Source organism: Canis lupus (assembly GCF_048164855.1).
Source record: "Canis lupus baileyi chromosome X unlocalized genomic scaffold, mCanLup2.hap1 SUPER_X_unloc_3, whole genome shotgun sequence".
Lineage (NCBI taxonomy): Eukaryota > Metazoa > Chordata > Mammalia > Carnivora > Canidae > Canis > Canis lupus.
In genome coordinates, this window is record NW_027326465.1 from 142,642 (window position 1) to 165,817 (window position 23,176).

A 23,176-nucleotide genomic window follows, 5' to 3' on the forward strand; every position below is an offset into this window, starting at 1 on the left:
AGCTCAAAGTGAAAGGCACAACGTTTTATTGGGAATCAAAACAGCTAACTCTTGCAAATTTTACACACACATTCACACAAATCACATGGCCGTGTGAACACATAACATAGACCTGTGAGTGACAGCTGACTCCCTCTAAGAATAGAAATGCACTCGGGTTCATGTCAGACCAATAGTGCTCATTTCCACATCACATTTTAAAAGCAAACTAGCTTTTCTAACATTTTTTTTCCTCAAAATCTCTTACTTTCCTAAAGTTACTATCCTCACTTTCAAGTTAAGATAACAATTCATAGGCTTCAGGGTTTATCTTTTAGTTACACACGTTTCATTGTACCCTGACAACAGCCACAGTTAGCCAAATGGAGGCTTTTCTGTAGCTCATTTCTGGTTCCCAGATCCCGGTCCATTTATTGCTCACACAGCCTGGAATGACTTACCAGCCTGCATATATTACTGCCGGAACCTGTCAGGGCTAGCCAGTGAATAAATCAAAAGAGAGCGCTGGCTTGGTTTGAGATAGATGACTGCGTCTTAGGGGACACAGTTCCAGAACAAAGTGCATGCTTTCCTACAATGTGTGCCACTTAGATGGGCTCCCAGCAGTGAACCTGGACTCCAGCTAGGTCTAAAATCGCTAAACTGTGTGTCTGATTAGTTGTCTTCCACAGAGGAATAAGCCACTACATGCAAAGCATCCCATCAGTCAGGAAGACAGCTAGGAGCCTGTTTGTTTTAGGAAACCACTTAGCCACTGAGCAAGAACTGCTTCCCTAAGTGGAATCTCAGGCAAGTGTAGAGGTCACAGTCTCGCACAGGCCGACAAAATGTTCACCGCACATTGAGATGTCGTTCACTCCCATGTGGACTACACGCAGATGACCAGTCATTAACTATGGGTTCCAGACAGCATTTCCAGGAACCATGAGAAGGTAGTGACAGTATATGGCAAACATCTGTGCCGTTGGCATCACCCCTCAGGGCTTTTCGTCCACACAGATAAGCATGGAGGATCAAATTCAAGGAATTTTCCTAAGAACGAATGCAGTCATTTACACCGAGGTGTCACAGAGAGAGTGAGAAATCCATGTGATGTTTCTGCGAAAATCCATCTTACACTTTAAAAGCGATTGTTGCTTCATGTCTGACACCAGGGCTCTTTCACGTCATAAGAGATCGTGCGTCCCGTATTTAAAATATGAAGTGCTCTCCAAAGCAAGCTTAAAAAACATGTAGACAATGACACAACCAAGTAAGTAGAGAGAAGTACGACTGTCTGCAGTATTTTTTTTTATCAAATTAGTTTGCGAGGCGTTTGGGAACTAGAAACGATGGTGGCCGTGCTACGCACAAGTGCCACAGATGGATCCAAAATGAACCCAGCATGTTCCCGGGGTCTCAAACTCCTAGAACGTATGTACATGGCATAGAGAATGGAAGGATCCCGCATTGCATACAGACAGGCAATGAGAGGTCTCCCTGCTGCAGTGTGGGCACAGGAGGGCTTACTTATTAGCTTTGCCCCTTGGTGCCGATCTCTATCGCATTTTCTTTAAGATATTTTTATCAAACAGCTCTTTTTCTCGGTAATGCACGGGTGGGCCCCGTAGGTACTTTTCTTCTGCCTCCTTATAACCTAATCCGTCAAGTGCAGCAATTGAACAAATGATTGCTTCTGGCAGAAGAACTTCCAGAACAAAACTCACTTTGTCGTCCCTTGCCAGAGTCAGCCTCTTCTTGTCTATTTGTTTGTAGATTTCTTGTAAATGTCCCACCACGACATCCAACTGGTCTTCATCCTCCAGGTATGTTTCAACGCAGAGCGTGTACCTGTTGGAATTCAGAAACGATGTCAGCCACCTGGACTGTTTCCTGCCTTTGACAATGTCCAGAAGGTGGTGATCGGCCCCCTTCGTTTTCACGATGAAGTCCACGAGCCTCTGGTTGGCTCGGTCCCGAGCAGCCCTCATCCGGTCAGGGAGAATCTTCTTGCGGGGCCTCTTCCCGCCCACGGAGGTCTCCTCCTCAGAATCCTCCAGGTCGGCATAATTGACCTTTGGGAAGTCAGCCTCCAGATCCCCGTCCTGGATGGCTTTCCTAACTGGGTAACTGACGTCAGCAGCATAATAGTCCAGGAAGGAGCCTGCAAAAGACCCACAAGTGAGCCCTTCTCTGTAGTGAGAAATCAGGGAGAAACACCAGTTCACACTTTGCTCGTACATTTTCCTGGCTCTCTTCATCAGTGTTTCTTTCTCTTTGCAGTCCAGGGGCTTTAATCTTCGAAGAGGAACTCGAATGCCACTCATTTCAGCGTGCATGTTTGCCTCAATCAAAAGCACCCTTGCAGTCTGCTCTGCTTGGCTGACGCTCTTTACCACCGCTGGCCAAAAGGGGTGATTTTGAAATTTAAACCAGACCATCATTCCTCCTTCAATGGGACAAGGCTCCTGTGGAGAAAGCGTGCTGGTCAGTTGTCCCATTTCCTGGCTGACATCCTTCTTAATAGCAGTGGTGGGGTTCACAGCCTTTGAGCTGGCCGAAGGTCGAGATTCCTGCAGCCCTTTCTCAAACTCTGGTACCTGCAGCTTCCTTCTCCTGTTTGCCAGACGGAGTGAACAACGCGGCCTCAGGTTAGGGGCGCTGGAGGAGGCTGCCGCACCTTCCATGCCTGGCTCCCAGGGACCCTCTCCGTGGTCCTCAACATTCCCGGAGGAGGCAGAGCGCTCAGAGGAGGCATCCGGGGTCTTTGCGTGGGTGTCAGGTGCCTCTTCTTTCGGAGCCTCCTCGGGCACAGTGAGGTTGAAACCTGGTGGCGGAGATGGAAGGATGCCTCCATCTTCAGCCCCGGTACCCGCCTCCTTGGCTATGCGATGCAAAGACCTAACTCTTGAGGTGTCCCTCTTTTCCTTGCCCTCTTTCTCACCACCATCTTCTGAAAGTGACGGTAAGTTCGGGCGCCTGCTGGAGCTTGGTGAGGACTTTGCTTGCCTTTTCCTTGGAAGGGGAGTGAGGGTTGTGTGTGCCTGTGATTGGCCGCCATCTGGGGCATCCTGTCTCCGAGAATGCACCAGCCGCGATTTGAGGTTTCTGCGTTTCCTGAGACGCCTCAGTAAGATCCCTTTGGCCTTCCGGTAGTCTTTAAGAGATCGCTTTCTTGGTCCCCTTCGGGACGGTGTAGTGGTCTCTGGATCATCCGATGCTCCTGCTGGGCGCACATCTGCTCTCTCCTTCAGAATCTCCAATGCCACTGAAAGAGCGTTTCTGTAAGGCACTTCCTGTCCCGCTGGGACACTGGCCTTCGACTGGGCTGTTAGCAAGGAGGTAATGGATTCAATCTGAGACTCGTTTAGGATCTTTACGTCTGTGCTTTTCACTTTCATTTTTTCATCTACCGAGAGTATTTCAACTTCTAGAGAAAGTGCTCCTTTCCTCTTATTTCTTGGTGAGACCCCGGATCTGGACAAAACCCTTGCTGGCCACAAGTGGCCTTTCCAGTTGCACAGGACATACTCAGCATCCATTGTGATTTGGGTGTCCTCTCAAGAGGTGACTAATAGAGGTTGAGGGTTCTGGCCGTCAGACACACAGGCACGGCACATCTTCCCTAAAACAATGTCCTTCAGCACGCCTTTTGCCCTCGGGCCACAAAGGGTTTACTGCTTGTGTGGACCCTCCTTCTTCACCTGAGTCTCCCAGAGTCACGGAACGGACTGTATAGGAGAACACTGGAAGGTGGAAAAGGAAGAGAAGAAAACCATTAGGAGAAAAAATTACTTTTGTGAACGTAGAAGAACATCGGTCACTGAGAATTGAAAGGAGATAAAACAAAGAACTATAACGAGTTTGTGTGTCAGATAGGGGGGGTAAATACAAGGCAAGTATCGGGGAACATACAGAAGATACCTGAGGAGTTTTTTAACCTTCCATACCCAACTTCTTGCCCTGCTTGTTGCCACTCCGTATTAAAGAGCATCTGTGTGGGGAGGCGGGTGTCGTTTTCCAGATCTCATTTGTGTTATTGGCCGTCTTGTGCCTTTTGTGCTCCCTGGGGCTCATCCTGGGGGGATGCTTCACTCGGTCCTTATTTTCTGGGGGGCGCTGATGCCACCCTGTGCACCCAAGGAAGCCAGGGACGATCTCCAGCCTACAGACCCTGAATGCCAGCCAGCCCAATCTTGGGTTCAAGAGCATGAGCTTAGAATCCAGAGGTTCACGAAGATCATCCTGGTGGTTACTGGTGCCATCCTTCATAAGGATTGCTACAGGCATGGGCCATTGGCTTGACCTGCCCTTTTGCATTGCACTACGGTGGCTCAAAAGGCTGTTGCCCACCCCCCTCCCCGCCCCCAGAGCTAAATTTTCGGAAAGAGATGGCTGTAGAGCGAGGAGCGGAATAAGCCACACTCCAAATGTCAACATGAAATGACTGCAAGTGAAATGTTTAGTAAAATAGGAACGTCTTACAAAACAGCACGTAGATCGAGGGAGGCGTGAGTCTTTTCGCGGCACCTGTTGGTTCACACGTTCCAACTGCTTGTCCGGCAGACCCTTTCCTCTGCTCTGTGCCTCTGAGGTGCACAGTCCTTCCAGGGATCAAATGGCCTCAAATGTAGATACCCAGGACGTACGTACCTCTAATGTTAATCTAGAAAATCAGAAAGGCAGATGGGAAATTAAGTCAACGAAATGGGGATGGAGTCATCATTTTCCCTTCCCCAGCTCTGGAATACAGGCTATTCTGAAGCAGAAATGTTAGTTACATCTCATTTGGAATGTAGACCTGTCTCTCTGCTTCCTTCGTTTGAATTTCAAAAATATTTCCATGTTAACCTGTTTAGTTTAGGCTGGTCCTCCTATTTCAGAACCATGGCCACTACTACAGCTTTCATAATAGCCTTTTTGTCCGTCTTAAATGCAAGGATTTAGTAGTAGCAGCGTTGTGTGTGTGTGTGTGTGTGTGTGCGCGCGCAACAAAACGGTGTCTATTATGTAAGTGTGTGTTGGTGTTTCTAAAGTAAAATTGTGAAGAGAAAAACCATGCAGAGGGGTATACACGGGGGCAATACATGATAGATGCTTACTGTCAACATGATGGTGTGAGCGTTCAGCGCATGTTCCCAATGCGCCATCTACACACGCGTGCACATATGCCTAGCACTGTATTTCTTCACTCAAGAGCAGTATGGGATCACTGTTTCGTGGGAATCTGATTTTTTGCATCAGTTTTGTGAATCACTTTTTGCAATGCGGTTTCCCTGACATTTAAAAACTTCATTTAAATACATTTCAAACTTTTAGATGTGTGTCATGCAGAAAATGCAGTTGTTCTCTCAATCCCCCTTCCGACCCGTCAGGAAATACCTGTTAATGGGTTCTACTTTTCCACATATACTGTTCAATTACGTATCACAGTTCGCTTACAGATTTTAGTTCATCCAGTATCGGTTTCAAATGGTACGCTTTGATTTACAACAGATTATTTCCCTAAGAAAACACATGTATGCAGGACTTTGTTCACACATACTCCTAGCTACAATATGAAACGTATGATGACTAATGACACAGACTTTGGGCCCAGCCTGCACAAACCCTTTCTTGCCAGAATGTATGATCATGCAGGTATTGTGTCCTCTGCTTTACAGAACTCAGTGTACTGGCTCTTAGATCACGGGTGTCGGGTGAGGACACAGAACAGAGAGGAGAAGGAAAAACAGGTAACTCAACCAACTGCAGTCTCCCTGCAGCATGACCTGCCAGTCTCTCACACAGAACAGGAGTGCCTGAGTCACCTGAGCTCCAACCAGACCCCCAAGACAGACACACACACACTCACAGATACATACACAGACTCAGAGTGATGAGGTTAGAGACGCAAGATGCCTGATATTGATGCATGGAATCCATGTTTTCTGCTCTACGCATGCATGCAAATGTTGTTGCTTCCAGGGCAGCTCGTCTCAGTTCCTTATCTCGGAATTACACACGGAGAATCTAAAATGCTGTTTAACACCATAAAGTAGGAAAACCATTAAGGATCAGTAAGCTGATCACCCAGAAGGAATGCGAACTGCAAATATATGAGTCTCGCACTTTTAAATTCTGTTTAAACCTATTTTCTATAGAAAGGGCTTTAAAAACCATAGCACCTATTTGAATATTCTCTCCCATTCACGTTTGTGTACATCTGTTCAACTACGAAGCACTTTAATGGAGTAACTTGCAGCGGACAACCAAAATATCAATTGCAATCATTTTGTCCGGTTACCAAAACGATGCACCCTTGAGAGACGCATTCAGAAGGAAAGGGTTTTTAATGAAAATATAAAATCCTCCATGGCCTACTCACCATGTGCTTTGGCCCACTGTCCAAACAGCTTCCATTGAAGGGTTGGCACATAATGTTGCAGATGATTTCCTTATTTTTTCATCCTGACAGGAGCACAGCTCTCTTCTTTCCCTCTAAGGGTGCATCCAGGTGGGTGTGTAGACAGACACGTGGCAGTTGGAGAGAAAGAGGGACAGATAGAGGGAATTACATGTAAATGTTGATCCTCTTCTGCACACCAGGAACAAGTATTAAAAATAGAACCCTGAATGACACTGAAGTAACTATTAAAGTGACCCCCAATTCTCGGAGGGCTTGGATCTGAACATGTATCCACAATTCTAGTTTACAGTCATACCAAACATGCCTGCCCAGTAAAAATGAATAGAATAAAACAGAAGGGGAATCGTAGAAGTAACAACTCCACGATTTGTAACTTCAGGGTCAATTCCAGACCATCAAGAAATAGAACCCTCAGATGAACCAGCTTCAATTTTTAAGTCCTGCTGTTAACTCTAGTCCATTTGCTCCTTGGCTAAGGAATGAGAGAACGTGGTGGCAACGAATATTTATTTCTCCAATCAATCGCCGTGACTTTTGGAAGAATGATTTTGGAAGCTTTGTTCCTTAACTCCTTTCCCCGTTGAGGGCTGTGATCACTTCCAAACAAAAACGAAAACAACCCTCTGAACGTGTTGTCTCAAAACAAGGGCACTGTCCTTGATAGGACTCCTGCACCCCTCCACTCCCCAGAGGCAGAACTTCTCTCATCTTTACCCCAACACCCTCTCATCCCTTCCCTAAAACCAGTGCTTATTTATTGGACTTTTTGTGTGTGTGGTTTTCATTCTGAGATGGAGGAGGAAGGCGGGGCCATAGGTAGAGGGAGATGGAATCTTAAGTAGGCTCCATGCCCAATGCAGAGCCCCACACGGGGTTCGATCTCATGACCCTGATATCATAACCTGAGCTGAAATCAAGAGTGTTGACCCCAACCGACTGAGCCACCCAGGCACACCTTGGAGCTTCTTTTAAGCTGTAGGCTTTGTGACCTTAAACTGTCCCCAAAACATGTATTTCCATGAATGGACGAGTTAGCAGTTCCCCCTTTTGGCTATAAAGGCACATTTCACGCAATTTCACTTAGAGAGAAAACACGTTCTTGCCTACTGTTACACCTTTCCAGTGCCCCATGAATCCAGCATGAACTTTCCACCTGTCAAAGTTTTTAACCTCATTCCATTTGTAGAGCAACTGAGTGGGAATTGCATCTTCAAACCTTTCCCTTATGTTGCTCACTAGTTTCATAAACTCATGGAGGTCACACCTATTTGGAAATGTGGACCATTTTTGTATAAACATTTCAATGGCAAGTAGCGCAGACTGAAAAATCGTGAACCGCCCTCAGTTCTACCAAAGAACTGAAAAAAACTAGGCTTGCTTCTCACCTACCAATGATCAGCTACAACACTCAGAGCACCTACACATTCAAATTGCCAAACTCTGCCCCCCATTTTCCCTTAAGAAAGAAGGAACCACAGCAACTACGCTTGCAGGCACACACCATCAAGAGCTCTAGAGCTGCCCAGAGGAGCAGAACCATGAGTGCTTGTGCAAAGGACGACACAAACATCAAGGTTCCCCTCAGGGCCTTATTTTAAGACTAGAGTGACTTCTGTCCCATTCCTTTAGCAAACTCAGGTGGTTTCTCCCATCAAGCAGGCCAATTTTCTTCCAGAGATTCTCTGTTACCCCTCCAGTCACTGTTACCTGCCACAGGGAGACCTCCACTTCCCTCTCTAACAGTGATGAAATCATGCACAGCCTTAGGACTGAAAAAGTCAAGGGCATCCTGGTCTTTCCTGCAGGCGAGACTTCCATAATTACTGATAGCCCGGCGAGCGGACAAAGTGTGTATTTCAGAACCTATTAATTTCCCTGTGTCGTGCACAAGGAGAAAAAGGTGCCCTAATTCACAAGACAACTCACTGCATCGTAGCTTGTCATAACGGCATTGGGTGTCTGCCAGGTGCTTGCTACCCATGGGAATAGACTAACAAACCGATAATCTAAGCCAACAAGGGCATGTTATGCATCCAACACAAGGACTGATGCAGACCTTCATGTGCTGACAGAGGACAAAAATTCATTCACTCCCCCCCCCCCAAAAAAAATATATCTAGAGACCAGTGAAGCGCAAGTAATACGCTTTCCGTAAGGCACACATTCACATGAGAGCAACGGTGTCTACTTCATCTTTGGATACAAAGACATGTCAATGCAAGAGAAGAGTCCAGAATGATAAACAGAAATGTCATGGCACTGTTGCATTGGCAAGAGAGGAAGGAAAAGGACAGAAGTGGGTGGTGAGGGTAGACATCATTTCTCAAATGTTTTAAAACATTACACGGAGGACACATTTACGTGTACATAGGCACCGAAACCTTACTTTGCAAAGATTCTAAGGTGATATGAAATGAAATCCTGGATGTAAGTGAACAAAAAGCAGGCAAGCAAAACAGTACCAACCATTGCATAGAAAGCGATGCAAATACATTGCAAATGTCTTTGAGGTACATTTTCTATGGATCAAAGGAAATGTTCATTATTAAAATGTATATATTTAACCACAGAAGATATATTGTACTGCGGTCCAAGAAGAGAGAAGGGCTGCTGAATGTGTGAAGGAACAATAGGCAACAATGTTCCAAAATATCAGATGGTGTATTGAGATGCCAACCTGCAAGCATAATATATTCCGTCCCTCTCCCTGCTCTCCCTCTCTCTTCCTCTCTCTCTAACATTCACACACACACACACACACACACACAGGTCTAGGCTCATCATGGTTAAACTTCTAGAACCCAGTGGGAAAAGAACAGCTTTAAAAGCAAAGAGGGAAAACCAGCATGACTTTTAGGCAACACTCTCTTCCTATTTTTATGAAAGAGAACTTGAGTCATTTGGAGATCAAAAAAGAAAAAAAAAAGTACAATTGAGCAATGACGCAAGAGTGTCATGACAGGAAGAGTGGGCACTTGTAGTTCCAGAGAGCGCAACGGAGGATACGGTGGTTCTGAGAAGCCGTGACGTCTGAAGAGGAGACCTCAGAGCGTGGGCTCCGACCTTGTCTGTTAGAGATGTTTCTTAGATCATGTGTGTGTCGGCTACTCAGAGTGAGCACAATATCATCCCCTAGGCTACACAGAGTCACATTAGATCTTCCAATCCTACCCATTTGCCTCATTTGCTGACTTCTTTCTCCCTCTCATTTCACACACATAATAACTTGACTCTAAGTCAGTGCAAGCGAGTCAACTTACATCTTTAAGGGTTCATGGGACAATCATCAAGCAGAGGTACATGATGAGGAATATTTGGGGATCCCTGCTTTCAAGAAGTCAGGTAACAATGCCCTCGGGCAATGGTGTCACCTTAGGACAGCAGAAAGGGGCCCTGGTGTGACAGAGGTATTCAGTCACCTAAGCTCCCCAGCCCCAAGAGAAGCTGCCATCCCCTCTGATAAAACAGGAGGGATTAGAGCTCTTAAAGTCCAACTAAAACCCACACACTGGCAACACACAAACACACACACGACTCACACATTGATAGCAGACACTGACTAGTCCGACGTTTCTACAGGTACTCCATCTCTCCAGTCTGTAAATATCCTTGTTAAATGTTTCTTCTGTCTCCAGGAAAGAATGGCTTACCCCAGTTGTCATGGAAACCAGAATGTCATCAGAAAAGGTCTTCCTGATGTTCGCTTTCTATGGAAACCAGGAAGTACTAATACCTCCTCAGATGCAGAGCGTCGATCGTGGTCTCAGTCAATTACACCCTGACCAATCCAGTGAATGAATGAATGAGTTTGTGAGTGAATGAATGAATGAAACATTGAAGACAATATCTGATGGTCTCAGAAAAGGCACTGAGGGCAGGGGAGTTTTTGCAAAATGGGTTATGGAAGAAATAAAGTGGAAAGATAACAGCTTCTGTCTTCCCTTCACACACACACACACACACACACACACACACACACACGCTTAGGATCCAGGTTCCGTTAAGGACCTCCTTTCAACGTGCCAAGACACATGAGGCCGTGTGTGTTTGTGTGGGTGGGATTCAAGGACTCTCAGTCAATTAAAAATGACCCAAGAGGAGAAGACGTGTCAGGACAAAGGCCCTGGGTGTCAGAGGTCCATTTGCCTTAACTAGAAACTCGGGTTGCAACAAGACCAAATGACCCTCAGTGTACCCTCGGACGACTGTGTACTGACAAGGTTTTCGGGACACCAGTGGTTCCTGAGAAGAGAGGCGAGTCCCCAAAAATGTCCCCGATGGAGGACAATAGGGAGATAGAGATGAGCCTCTCACATTTGGGATGTGCGCTCAGCTTGTACTGCCGCAACCACACTGCCAATGAAGGCTAAGCCCAGAGGTAGGGCTCCTCTCAGAAGGGCACACAGCGCACACTTCCTCTCTCATTGTCATCTACATCAGGGGACAGAGCTGCCCTGTGATGTAGCTCTTGTTTCCTGTTAATGAGCTCCAGGCAATTCTTCTGTGGCCAGTCCTGGGCAGTGTGATGTGCTGGGAACAGGCTTTCGGGAGGGGAGATTGCAGTTCCGAGCTCCAGGGTTTTCCTATTTCCATGTTGTAAGTACTACCATTATGGCCGAATTCAAACCACTGACACGATGTCACCGAATGCTGATTTGGCAAGTGATGCCCCAAATCAGCCCTCACAAGGTGACGGTTCCAGACAGACCCAGCACAGCCATGGACCCCAGATTCCAGAGCCAGACAAAGCCCTCTCGTTCTACGTGCAATCCACGAGAGCAGGGCAAGCTGGACTCTTACACAGAACTGTGTGCCACCTGAATGAAGGCTTTCGAAAGGTTCTTGGTGAAGAGGAGAGGAAGAGGCACACCAAGAGCCTCCATGTATGTAGCCTATGTAGTTTTAGGGGTGGGAAAATAGTGGGAAGCACCCATGGCCAATCTTTTCAAATCAGAGATGCTTTCTGAAAGACCAACTGTTTCCCCTTAATGTTAGACATTCTAGGGGGCGTTAACAGCTATTGTTAGGCTTTGGTTTGCAATTCCGACTGACTAATAATATTGAGCATATTATCATGTGACTTTTGGCCATTTGTTTATCTTCCTTCGGGAAATACGTACTCAGATCTCTTTCCCATCTTTATTTGTTTTTTCATTTGGTTGGAGTTGTAAGGGTTCTTTCTATACTCTGGTTGCTAGACTCTCCCTAGACATATGATTTGCAAGGGGAACCCTGGGTGGCTCAGCGGTTTGGTGCCTGCCTTTGGCCCAGGGCGTGATCCTGGGGTCCTGGGATCGAGTCCCAAGTCAAGATCCCTGTATGGAGCCTGCTTCACCCTCTGCCTGTGTCTCTGCCTTCCTCTTTCTCTCCGTGACTCTCATGAATAAATACATAAAATACTTTTTAAAAAATCATATGGGCAGCCCGGGTGGCTGAGCGGTTTAGCGCCAACTTCAGCCCAGGGCATGATCCTGGAGACCCGGGATCGAGTCCCACATCAGGCTCCCTGCATGGAACCTGCTTCTCCCTCTGCCTGTGTCTCTGCCTCTCTCTCTCTCCTCTCTGCGTATTCTCATGAATAAATAAATAAAATCTTTTTTAAAAAGACATATGATTTGACAATGTTTTCTCCCATCTTTATGATATCTTTCTCTCTCTCTCGATAGTCATTTATTTTTTGTTCTTTTAAAAAAAGATTTTACAAATTTACTTGAGAGAGAGAGTGAGAGACAGAGAGAGAGAGAGACAGAGAGAGAGAGGGAGAGAAAAAGAGAAAGAGAGAGAGAGAGATAACAGAAGCAGGAGGAGCAGCAGAAGAAGCAGGCTCTCCGCTGAGCAGGGAGCCCGATGCGGCGCTCAATCCCAGGACCACAACCCGAGCCAAAGGCAGATGGTAACCGATTGAGCCACCCAGGTGCCCAAAGATGGTGTCTTTTAATGCAAAAGCTTGTTTTCATTTTGGTGAACGTCAATTTACCCATTTTTTTTTCTTTTGTTGCTTTTGGTCTAATGTTTAAGAAATCCGAGGTCATGGAGGTTTACTGCTATCCTTTATTCTAAGAGTTTTATAATTTTAGCTCTCACGTTTAGGCGTTTTGTGTATCCTGTGACTAGAGTGTCCAAGTTTGTTCATTTGTACGTGGATATACCGCTGTCCCAGAGCCACTTGTTGAAGAGACTATCCTTACCCCCTGGATGGTCATCATCAGTCATCCCTCACCCAACATATTGGTGTAGTTACGGGAACCAGTGAAATGCTGAGCATTATGAGGAAGGGGATCAGAAGTACAACATAAATCATTGGCTTAGCCTGGACCGTTAACTCGAAGTAGACACTATGGAAGAAGGATCGGACTGAATAAAATATTGAAGATTTGCTTCCAAATCTTAGATGAAAGAAGTAACATGTGTGATTAAAAACAGACGGAAAAAATAAAAGCCCAGAGCTGGTAGCAAATCAAGGCAGGCACCAAAAGGTGAAAGGTCCAAAGAAAATAATATAGGGGGCAGAGAGAGAGGGAGGGGGGGGAGAAGGATGGAAGCAGATAGTATCCCTCACTTTCAAATCGTATAGTACATCTGAGTAGTGGAATGAAGCATGAATTTCATTTCCTCTGTAAATTTTCTATTTTGTGAAAATTATCCTATCGTGAGTCTTTATTGCTTTTATAATTAGAAGAGAGACTTGACAGGAGAACTTAAGTTAACAAAGAGCGCTCTGTATTAAGTTATTTTTGGAAAGTAGACCGTTCTTTATGAGCTAACCTCTGGAAGGATAACTTCAAAATTCCTGAAAACCTCTTGGCACTGCCGTAAGAAATCACAACGTGCTGAAATGATCTATAGACAGGAGTCATCCAATACCTGTGTTTTTCTATAGTCGGAGGACCTCTGAGATGTATCAATTTGATTTCTCCTTACAAGTGTAAAACAGACAAGTTCACGGTCGGTGTTAGAAAAGTCAAAAGCTGTTATGACTCAAAAGGTGTCATAACTCATCTTGGTTAGTCATGGAGCAGATGGTCCACTAAAGTCCCTTGTTCCAATTTCTTTCCTGATTTTCAGATTTTTAATATTTTCCTCACATCCTTGGTGGGCATTTGCAAAACAAAGACAGTGGTTTTATGAAGCCGCCAGATGGAGATATTGAGCTGCCACTGTTTGTGACAGTCAGGTCCTTCTTGACTAATACAGTGGTTCCAAGTTTGAGAGCAACCTGGAGAATTTACTGAAAATGCAGATTCCTAGTGCACGCCCACATGGTTGATTGGGCAGGCCTAGGACAGATCCAAGGAATCTGGACTAAACACTCTCCTTTCAGGGATTCTGATATATCGGTGATCCCATGCACCACCCTTTGAGAAGCTCTGATGTAAATGGCCATTGAAATCATGCACATAGGTGGAAACATTTAGGGAACGTGTATCGATTGAGAAAAGAATCAAGTAAAACCAAGTCCTGAGGAACATCATCATGCGAAGGCTCATTTGAAGAGAAGGAGCTAGCAATGGTAAGAAGAAGTCGCCAGAATGAAAGGAGATAACGGGAGACTATGCAGTTATGGAGGCCAAAGGAAAACAGAGAGAGTGGGAGGGAAAAAAAGGAGATAAGAAGGGTCAACCAGACTGCATGCATTTTTGATCGAGTTTATTCACACATCCGTCATCATCTTCTCTGACTTCTTTGGGAGAAACACTGCCTTAAACAGTAAGAATGTGGGATCCCTGGGTGGCTCAGCGGTTTAGCGCCTGCCTTCGGCCCACGGTGTGATCCTGGAGTCCCGAAATCGAGTCCCACATCGGGCTCCCTGCATGGGAGCTGCCTATGCAGCTGCATCCGTGCCAGCTGCGTCTTTCCAGTTCCAGAAGCTTTCCTAGCAATGCCACCAGTATCATCTGGGACACGTATCATGGCCAGCCCATGGGCTGGACTGAGCCACGTGCTCATCTTCTGCCTCTGCCTGTGTCTCTGCCTGTCTCTCTCTCTCTCTCTCTCTCTCTCTGTCTCTCACGGAAAAATAAATTTAAAAAAAGAGTAAAAATGCCCTTGTGATGTCTGACACACCCTAAGTTATTCATGTACTTGAAATATATATTTCCCGTCCCAAGTCCACATTTGTTAATGAAATGTTACAGTTAATCCTGATGATGAAAATCAGTTAGTTTTTACGCTTTGAAATATGTAGCAGGCACCGGCTTGCATTCAATGTTTGATATTCAGGAAATTGTGTGCCAGTGGCTCACAAAGTGGCCACAATAATGGCAATACAATAAACACGAAACGCCGATCACCATTACGATAGAATGAATCAGAAACAGTAATGCTGCTATACTGTTACTAATATTTGACTGGTTCCCGGATATTACTGAGGGCCCGTACGAGTTTTTATGCATTATTTCACTTAGCGGCATCCAAAATATCACGAGACAAATACTGTCGGTATGCCTTTAAGATAGTACGAAAGTGATCAAGGCTTCGAGAGAGAAGTCAAGAAGTCAGCTCGGTGTCTCACAGTCCCCGAGCGGGACAGCCCCGTTTAATGGCATGCTGGACTGTCAGTTGGTGCTTTGAGCATTTTTGTGAGTTTCCCTTTAAGAAAACCCAACGTAGTCAAGTTTTGCATTACTTTCAGAAAGGCACAGGTTGCAGGGACCTCCCGGTCGCCACCTAAATCCTTGCTCTCCTCTTCTTCCTGGGCCCCATCTAGGCATCATTCGCCGGCTTGCCTTGCTGTTACGTGTGACCGTGTGCCTGAGATCCAGGCAATGGGACGGCAAGCGGAAATGAGGCGTGCCACTGCCAGGCCTAACTTGTAAACACCTGGTACCTGGTGCACCTCTGTGCTCTTTGCCCCTTCTAGCAAACTGCCAAGGGGGCCACCTCCGGGGCTCCCGTGGGAGCCCCACGTTGGGTGTGGCAGACTTTCTGACAGCCGGGGTCCCTGTGGAAGTGCATGGATAGTGCCTGCCAGGAGGACCCAGTCACTTTCCCAGTAATGTGCCAAGAGTAATAGATAAACTAGTTGAGATAAACCAGTTGAGTCCCTGTACACGTTTGGGTTTAGGTGTTAGGGTAATAGTCTACCACCCCTGACACAAGCTGGGCAAAAATAAATTTCAGGTATGCGCTGCTCTGTCACCGTGAATTGCGTCTTCCTGCTTGTTGAATCAAGCAGCTCATACAGGGGCTTTGTTTATTCCAGGTAACACACGGTAGGAATACATAATCCAGGGCTGGTACTACACCTCGGGAAGCCAGGATCTCCTCTCTTCTCGCCCCTCTCTCCTTAAATGTGGCTTTTGTCTCCAGGGCCACGGGCACTGCGTCTGTATCACTGGCAGGAGCAAGTGGGAAAGATCAAAGGGGAATGCCGGCTGCGTCTTTCCAGTTCCAGGGGCTTTCCTAGGAATGCCACCGGCGTCATCTGGGACACGAATCACGGCCAGCCCAGGGGCTGGACTGGGCCACGCGCTCACCTGTCTGTGCAATGGGGTCAGGGTTCTGTTAGTAAGGACGAAAGGGTGAGGGAAGGGGTGCTCGGGGAGGTCCAGGACCTGCCACAGCACTTACACGTATCTATACTGATCATCCAAATCCCCAGTGGGAGCTTCTGACAAATCGCGATTCCTGTCCCGGTGCCAGCCATAGGGAACCAGAATGTCCCTGACAATTTGGAACCCGAAAGCCGTGGTTGAGCTACTGGCCCTTGCTCTACCGAGGACAGACCCTTGTTCCCGTCATCTGGTCTGGTCTGCGTGGACTCTTCAATGGGTTTGTCATTTCATAACGCTTAGGTGCACTCCAAAATGCCAGAGGCAGCACCTTTCTCGATTGACATGTTTTGAAATTTACATGGAAAACAAGAACTTTGTAAAGGACTTCCACCTCCTCAGTCACAGCCTTCAAACCATTTTCTGCAGTACTGGGACAGGCAGGCACTACTGGAGACCATGGCTTGTAGCTGAAGACGTGCTGTAGCCCCAGAGCAGCAACGGGACGCAAAACAGTGAAGAGGCGAGGGCCAGGGGTGGGCAAAGGGGTGGTGGAAGGGGAGGAGGGCGGGGGGTGGGGGTGAATGGTGACGGGCACTGAGGGGGGCACTTGACGGGATGAGCACTGGGTGCTATTCTGTATGTTGGCAAACTGAACACCAATAAAAAATAAATTCATGATTAAAAAAAAACAAACAAACAAACACGCCAAAGGTCTGGCCCTTCCTCCACTGTGCGGCTCTGCAAACTTGGGTAAGCATCTGTAGTCTCTGACCATGGTCCTCTTAACTTATAAAGGGGCCTTGCACCAATTCACCTTCCAGAGGGTTATTAAGGTCATCCAATGAGTCACGGGTGTGTATCCCTTCAGGCCAGGGCAGCATAGCTCGCTGAAGTGTTGTCTGTATTCATGGGCAAACAGTGACCAATACGAATTGTGAGTTCCAAATCTGCTTGGTAGAATGATAGAGGCTTCCCGCATGGTCAAAGTGAGGCACGGGAATAGGGTCCCGTTAGCACACAGAGGACTGGATTACAGTGCAGGGAGAGGAGCGAGGCGGCACAAGTCACAGCGACAGGCAGAGGAAGGAGTGTCAACCAAGGGTCTCGGCAGAGAAGTTGGTTGAGCTCGTTCGAGGGCCCAGTGGCAGGCAACAGCCACGGTGTGCTTCGGGCGGTGGCAAGCAGCTCAGGATGGGGAGGATAAAGGGGGGAGTCAAAGGAGACGAGGTGCTAAGGGTCCTCGTATGTAGGGTCGACCCTCGTGTGGAGGCTGTCAGGAATCACGGAAGGATCTGAGTCATCAGAGTGTAAGCTTAATACCGGAGGACTCGGAGTTGGGCCTGACCTAGAATCTTTGTTTTTACTCTTTAGAGATTTGTGTTTATTTATTTCTTCCTGAGAGACGCAGAGAGAAAGCGAGGCAGAGACAGAGGCGGAGTTGGAGAAGCAGGCTCCAGGCAGGGAGCCCTACGTGGGACTCCATCCGGGGTCTCCAGGATGACGCCCGGGGCCGAGGTGGCGCTAAACCGCTGAGCCGCCCGGGCGGCCCCGACTTAGGAATCTTCATTGTGCCACAGGCTGTGGCTTTTGGCACAGGATAAACGAAAGGAGCGGTGGGACGGGACAGAGAACCAGAATCGGGGACATAGCGAACCTTGATGTGTGACCGGGCACAGCTGATAGTGGCGAAAGCGTGCACCCTTCAGAAAAATGGGGACGGTACGGTGACTTTTTTTTTTTTTTCTTCTTTTCCATGGGGGGACAGAAGCAATTAGATCACGACCGGACAGCAAGCACAAAAACCAATTTCACGTGAGCAGAGACTAAAAGATACAAAATAAGCCCTTAAGTCAATTTTGAAGAAACATTTATGACCTCGGAGTACAGGCAGCTTTCATCCTAAAAGGCCCGGGAGGCCAGGAAGCACCTGGGTAAATCGGAAACGTCACAGTTTATAGACGCCTTGCGCATCAAAGGACATTATCAACAGGCCACGCAGGCAACCCGAGGAATGGATGAAGATCATTGCAAATGACCGACCCGGTAAGAGAATAAAATCCTGAACCGTTAAAGAGGTCCTACAACTCACCCGCGGTGCAAAGAAAAAAAACAAAACAAAACAAAAAAAAAACAGAAAGAAAGAAAACCAACGCGCACCCCAAAAAGACAGAAACCTTATTAAAAATTGGCAAAGGACCTGAATGGGCATATGTCTAGAGAAAGGACACCCGTGGCCCCGTCCCCGTAGGCACTTGAAAAGGTGGTCTGCGTGAGTAATCGCCAGTGGAATGAAAAGTCAGAACCGCAAGCAGCAAGCACTTCACACCCTGTAGGATGCCTGTTTTCAAACAGAGAAACACGAGGCAACAACCAAACGAAAGCCAAAACCAAACAACTGGGAATTACAGGAGCTGGCATGATGTGGAGAAAGGGGAACCACTGTGCACTGCTGGTAGGACTGTGAACAGGTCATCAAGTCCTCTGAAGCCTTGGGCGCATTTATTTTTATGTGTTTCTCTTGGGCTCATTTAAACACCACAGAGCGTAATCGCACACGTTCGGCAGACGTGAGATTCTTCGTAGCATCGCTGCCGTCCAGGGCGCTGCAGTGGAAATAAGGGCACGTGGACGGAGGAGCAATGGGGCGAAGGCATTGAGGAGCGGTTCCCCGGGGGCGGGGGCGTGTGCTCCCAGGGGGAGGGGGAAGGGGGCCGCTTCCACCGAGCGGTTCCCGGGGGGCGGGGGCGTGTGCTCCCAGGGGGAGGGGGAAGGGGGCCGCTTCCAGGCCTATTCCCGGGGCTCCACGGGATAGCACAGACCCTGTTAGGACACAATGCTGGGTGGAAAGGGACGTGGCGCAACCGCCAACGTCAGGCAGGACGCTGACAGGAGTTCAGTCCTCCTACCCGGGCAACCCAGCGGGAGGCCAGCACAGTGAAGGACACGCGCAGGGGTCTGTGAAACAGCACCAAAGGCAACCTACCAACCGCCAACCCAAGAGCGGAGCCGAGACAACGGAGGGGGTCGTTTGCTCAGGACCCTCGGGGAGACGGCTATTCCTCCGGGAAGCGGAAGCGCTGGGTGGAAAGGGCCCCGCCAGGAGCCCGACGAGGACCTGCGAAAAGCCTTCCGCCTCAGGTCAGCAAGGTGGAGGCCTGAGCGGCCACCTGCTCCACAACCCAGTACCCTTTAGTGATTTCCCAGGAAGATGAAAGTAACGTCCTCGGGCTGCAGAGCCGGAAACGCGCAGCCTGGGCCCCGGGGCTCAACCCTCGGCCCTCAGCCCTCAGCCCTCGGCCCTCAGCACTCGACCGACCCTCGGCCCGCGGCCCTCGACGCTCCACCCTGGGTCCTGACCCAAGACCCTCGGCCCTCGCCACGTGAGCCCCGTACCTCGACCTCCCTCGACCCTCGAATCTCGACCCTCGAACCTCGACCCTCGACCCTCGACCCTCGATCCTCAGGGCCGGCAGGCACCGGCGCCCGGAGGGCAGGGGGCCCGAGGGGCGTGTCTCTGGCGAGGTCCCGCCTCCCGCATGCGCACTGGGCCAGCCCCTCAGCTCAGCGACGCTCCCGCGCAGGCGAGGCTGACTGGCTCCTCCCAGTCAGTCGCGAGGCCCTCAGAGGAGCCTGGTCGTCGCCGCGGAGGACCTGCTGTGGAGGTCGTTGTGTGCGCGGAGGCCTGAGAGGGGCGGGGGATGGGGATGCGGATGGCGATGGCGATGGCGATGGCGATGGCGATGGCGATGGCGATGGCTGGGGCGGAGGGAGGGACAAGACAGAGGCGATGGGGGTGGGGGTGGGGCGGAGGGACGGAGGGAGGAGGGCGTCGAGAGACGCGGTGGGTCGGGGTGGGGGTGCGAGTGGCGGTGGGGGTGGGGTGGGGTGGGGCGGAGGGACGGAGGGACGCAGGGAGGACCGACAGAGACAGGGGGTGGGGCGGGGCGGGGGTGGGCCATAGGGACGGAGGCTCGCAGGACCGAGGGGCAAGACAGAGGGGTTGGGGCTAGCGCTGGGGCATAGGCACAGGAAGGGGCATAGGACAGAGGAAGGGTCAAGACAAACGGGGGCCGGGCCGGGGGCCGGGCATAGCGACCCCCTGGGGGGCCCAGCCAGGCAGGCAGGCGGACCCGGTGGCACTGGGTGGCCGTGGCGGGCGGGGGGGGGGGTATCCTGGAACGTCCGGGACCAGGGCGTGGGGCGGCCACGGGGGCGGCGGGGCTGACCTCTGAGGTGACGTCCCCACGGGGTCCTCCGGGGCTCCGACGGGATACGACCAGGCCCCTGAGCGCAGAGCTGGCAGGGCGGGGAGCGGGAGCGAGGGCCCTCATGGCCCGGGAGGGTGACACCTGGTGAGGAGGGGCCCTCTGCGCCTGGCCCTCCGGCCACACCACCGCCCGGGCCCGACATCTTGGCCCCCGGGGGCGGGGCCACGGCTCGTCCTGGGGGTCCAGGTGGCCCGTCGAGGAGCCCCCTCCACCTGACTGTCTGCCGACGGGTGCAGAACGGCTTATTCCCCGCGCATCCCCAGGGGACGCGGGGGGGTTTCGTCCCGGCCACGGTCGGGTCTCCAGGCCAGCACAGCCCTGCGGGGAGGGACCTCGGGGGCCGGGCCGGCCTCTGTCCCAACGTAGGCGCAAGAGTGCGGCGGAAGGGCGCGGCACGCAGATGGCCCGGGGCAGCTGACGTGCCCCGGGTCGCCGTCCCCGGGGCGGGGGACGGTGGGGGGCAGGGCTGCGCCGGCCGCATCCTCCTTGCTCCCTCCTGGCCCGGCCAGACACACGAGGACACGCGCAGCCCGGTCTGTGCAGAGGCCCCCTGCCTGCCGACGCTCGCTGACCGTGTCCCCATTTCTCGGTCGCGTGCTCGGGCTCACAAGGTGCGGGACAACTCGGAGGACACACAGACACCTCGGAGGGAGGACAGACACCTCTGCGGATGCCTCCGGCTGGCAGGAAGCGCCTGGGGAGGAAAGCCCCTGCGGAGCCTCAGAGAATGGCAGCCTGTGATTCGGGCGGAGGAGGCAGCAGAGAGCTGAGTGGGCCAGAGGCTGCTGCTGCGGAAGGTACCGTCTGCCCCACACCTTTGCGGACACAGCGCTCGCTCGGAGATGACCGCACGCGGGGCAGGTCTCTGCCTCCGAGTCCTCCGCGAGGTCAACAGTACAGTCCTCCAGCGTGCGCGCCCCCGCACGTGTGTGTGCGCGCCAGCGCAGTTTCACCTGCCGCAGGCTGCCCGCTGGATCCTCCTGTCCCAAACCAGGGTTCCAGAGGCGGAGATCGCACGCAGCTCTTCTGCCGCGCCGCCACCCCACCCCGACCCCACCCCGCGCCCTGCAGGCCCTCTTTCCCAAATACCTCCCACGTGCCGGGTGCTGTTCTCTGCCGTTTAAGCGCGCCAAAGGCCCGGAACACCTTCGCCGCCGCGTGGTCCTGGGCCCCGATCTCCTTTCCTCTGCCCTTGCACAGACAGACACGCAGCCTTTCCTAGCTCTGCCTTGAAAGGCTGTTGGTTTGCCAGAGGCCCCGCAGCCCACGCGGTGACGGTATTGCCCCCTCGAAAACTGATCGAAAGGCCACCCTTCCCTCAAGAATGCTTTCTGACTCCTAGCTATGGGAAACGAACTAGGGGTGTTGGAAGGGGAGGAGGGCGGGGGTTGGGGGTGACTGCGCGGCGGGCACTGAGGGGGGCACTTGACGGGATGAGCACTGGGTGTTGTTCTGTATGTTGGCAAATTGAACACCAATAAAAAATAAATGTGTTATTAAAAAAAATGTTCTCCACTTTTATTTCAACGCAGGAAACAATCCAGTAGCCGATAAACATGGGCGAAAGAGGTCTTCTCCCGGACCGCGTGAGGAAGACGTGGGGTAACGTGTTTACAGTATTTTCCCTTGCCACATCAAGTCAACTCGGCTTGCCTGCCCGTTGTTCTCTGTAAAATCCTAGAATGAGACATTTCTTCCAAAACAAATACGACCTGGGTTTACGTCTCCTCGGTAATGTTTGCTGTAACTTCTTCACAGAAACGAAATACAGGAGATGCTGCAAGGACTTGGAGGTATGCATAAGTGATATCCGCAGGGAAGAGGAAAGTTTTAGATCCTACAGCTTTTACAGGTGGAAATCTTAATGAGTGGCCTGCAAGACTGATTTTCATGCCTTGTTCTCATATGTAGGATATTACACAAGTATTTAGTGTGATTCAACTTTGCCACTTTCTGTGCTGACCTTTTCCATTGTTGATCTGGAAGGGTAAAAATGGTACTCACCAAGAGGAGGTAAGAGTGACGCCGTTATTTTATGCACGGGTACGTCAACGTACTCTGCGAGCGAGTGGACGGAGCAAACTTCGTACCTCCTTTGGTGTGCACAGATTAGGTGGCATATCAGGTTTTTATGTCAAATTTAATTTTTCTTAATTTAGTTACTTTTCATTACTTTCCAGTGCTCTGTTCTTTGGAGTAGCAGCACACACTGAATCCTGCCAAAATCAATCAATCAAACAAAACCAACCAAAAGAACAAACAAAAAAGCACCCTCTTTGTCGTCATTTCTCATTAATAAACCGTATAGCTGCAAACTAGAGAACTCCCGTAGCTGCAGAGAAATGTCATATCCAGACTCCTAAGCTTTTTGTTGTTTGGTCAGAGGTCAGTCACACCATCTGCACTACAGGACGGGACACTTAGCAAAGAGTCCCAAGTCAATCTGTGGCTCTTCGATAAGGATCGCCCTTACAAGCAAGTATGTTTTGACAGCTTTGCTCTATTTGGTGGCGACAAAGGGCTGGCTTTGTGAGCTGTCTAATAAACTTCTTACTGTAGAGGGATTCCGGGTGTGTAAAATAGTTTTATCAGACTGCAGATGCTTCATGACTGCTGAAAAGTAACTATCGACTGTAGATCCAAAAAGTCAAATCATGCGATTTGCAAAGCTTTATTTGAAGTATTAAGATTCGGTGAAATGCAGCACTTATGGATAAAAGTGCTATGGAAAAAGCTCCGTGAAAATATTTTATTTATTTTTTATTATTATTATTTTTAAAGATTTTATTTATTTATTCATGATAGACACAGAGAGAGGGGTGAGAGAGAGAGAGAGAGAGAGGCAGAGACACAGGCAGAGGGAGAAGCAGGTTCCATGCAGGGAGCCCGACATGGGACTCGATCCCGGGTCTCCAGGATCAGGCCCTGGACTGAAGGCGGCACTAAACCACTGAGCCACCAGGGCTACCCCGTGAAAATATTTTAAAAGAGTTTCTGAACTCATTTATTCCAGTTAGAGTTTTTAC

At 49.7% G+C, this 23,176-nt stretch overlaps 2 protein-coding genes across 7 annotated transcripts in view; one reads left to right on the top strand and one right to left on the bottom strand.

The window, feature by feature from the left end:
* Window positions 1-19,409, bottom strand: LOC140629692 (PWWP domain-containing DNA repair factor 3B-like). Of its 4 annotated transcripts, none has more exons than XM_072819252.1 (4): window positions 19,276-19,409; window positions 6,347-6,459; window positions 4,465-4,645; window positions 1-3,725 (listed from the first exon to the last, which is right to left on the bottom strand). In XM_072819252.1, the coding sequence occupies exon 4, from the start codon at window positions 3,519-3,521 to the stop codon at window positions 1,539-1,541; it is 1,983 nt and encodes a 660-aa protein (XP_072675353.1). In that variant the 5' UTR covers window positions 3,522-3,725; window positions 4,465-4,645; window positions 6,347-6,459; window positions 19,276-19,409; the 3' UTR covers window positions 1-1,538. The 4 variants fall into 4 exon arrangements, with proteins under 4 accessions (XP_072675353.1, XP_072675354.1, XP_072675352.1 ...); XM_072819253.1 differs by lacking the exon at window positions 19,276-19,409 and adding an exon at window positions 18,866-19,174; XM_072819251.1 differs by lacking the exon at window positions 19,276-19,409 and adding an exon at window positions 9,928-10,045.
* The window catches only part of LOC140629693 (uncharacterized), an 11,071-nt gene continuing 6,954 nt past the window's right edge, over window positions 19,060-23,176 (top strand). Inside the window, exons 1-4 of one of the 3 annotated variants that reach the window (XM_072819256.1) lie at window positions 19,060-19,544; window positions 20,762-20,947; window positions 21,683-21,752; window positions 21,909-21,943. In XM_072819256.1, the coding sequence (XP_072675357.1) occupies window positions 19,091-19,544; window positions 20,762-20,947; window positions 21,683-21,752; window positions 21,909-21,943 (745 nt within the window). In that variant the 5' untranslated portion in view covers window positions 19,060-19,090. Of the gene's footprint in view, window positions 19,548-20,761; window positions 20,948-21,682; window positions 21,753-21,908; window positions 21,944-23,176 lie in introns of all 3 variants that reach the window. The other 2 variants (XM_072819257.1, XM_072819255.1) reach the window with 2 other exon arrangements.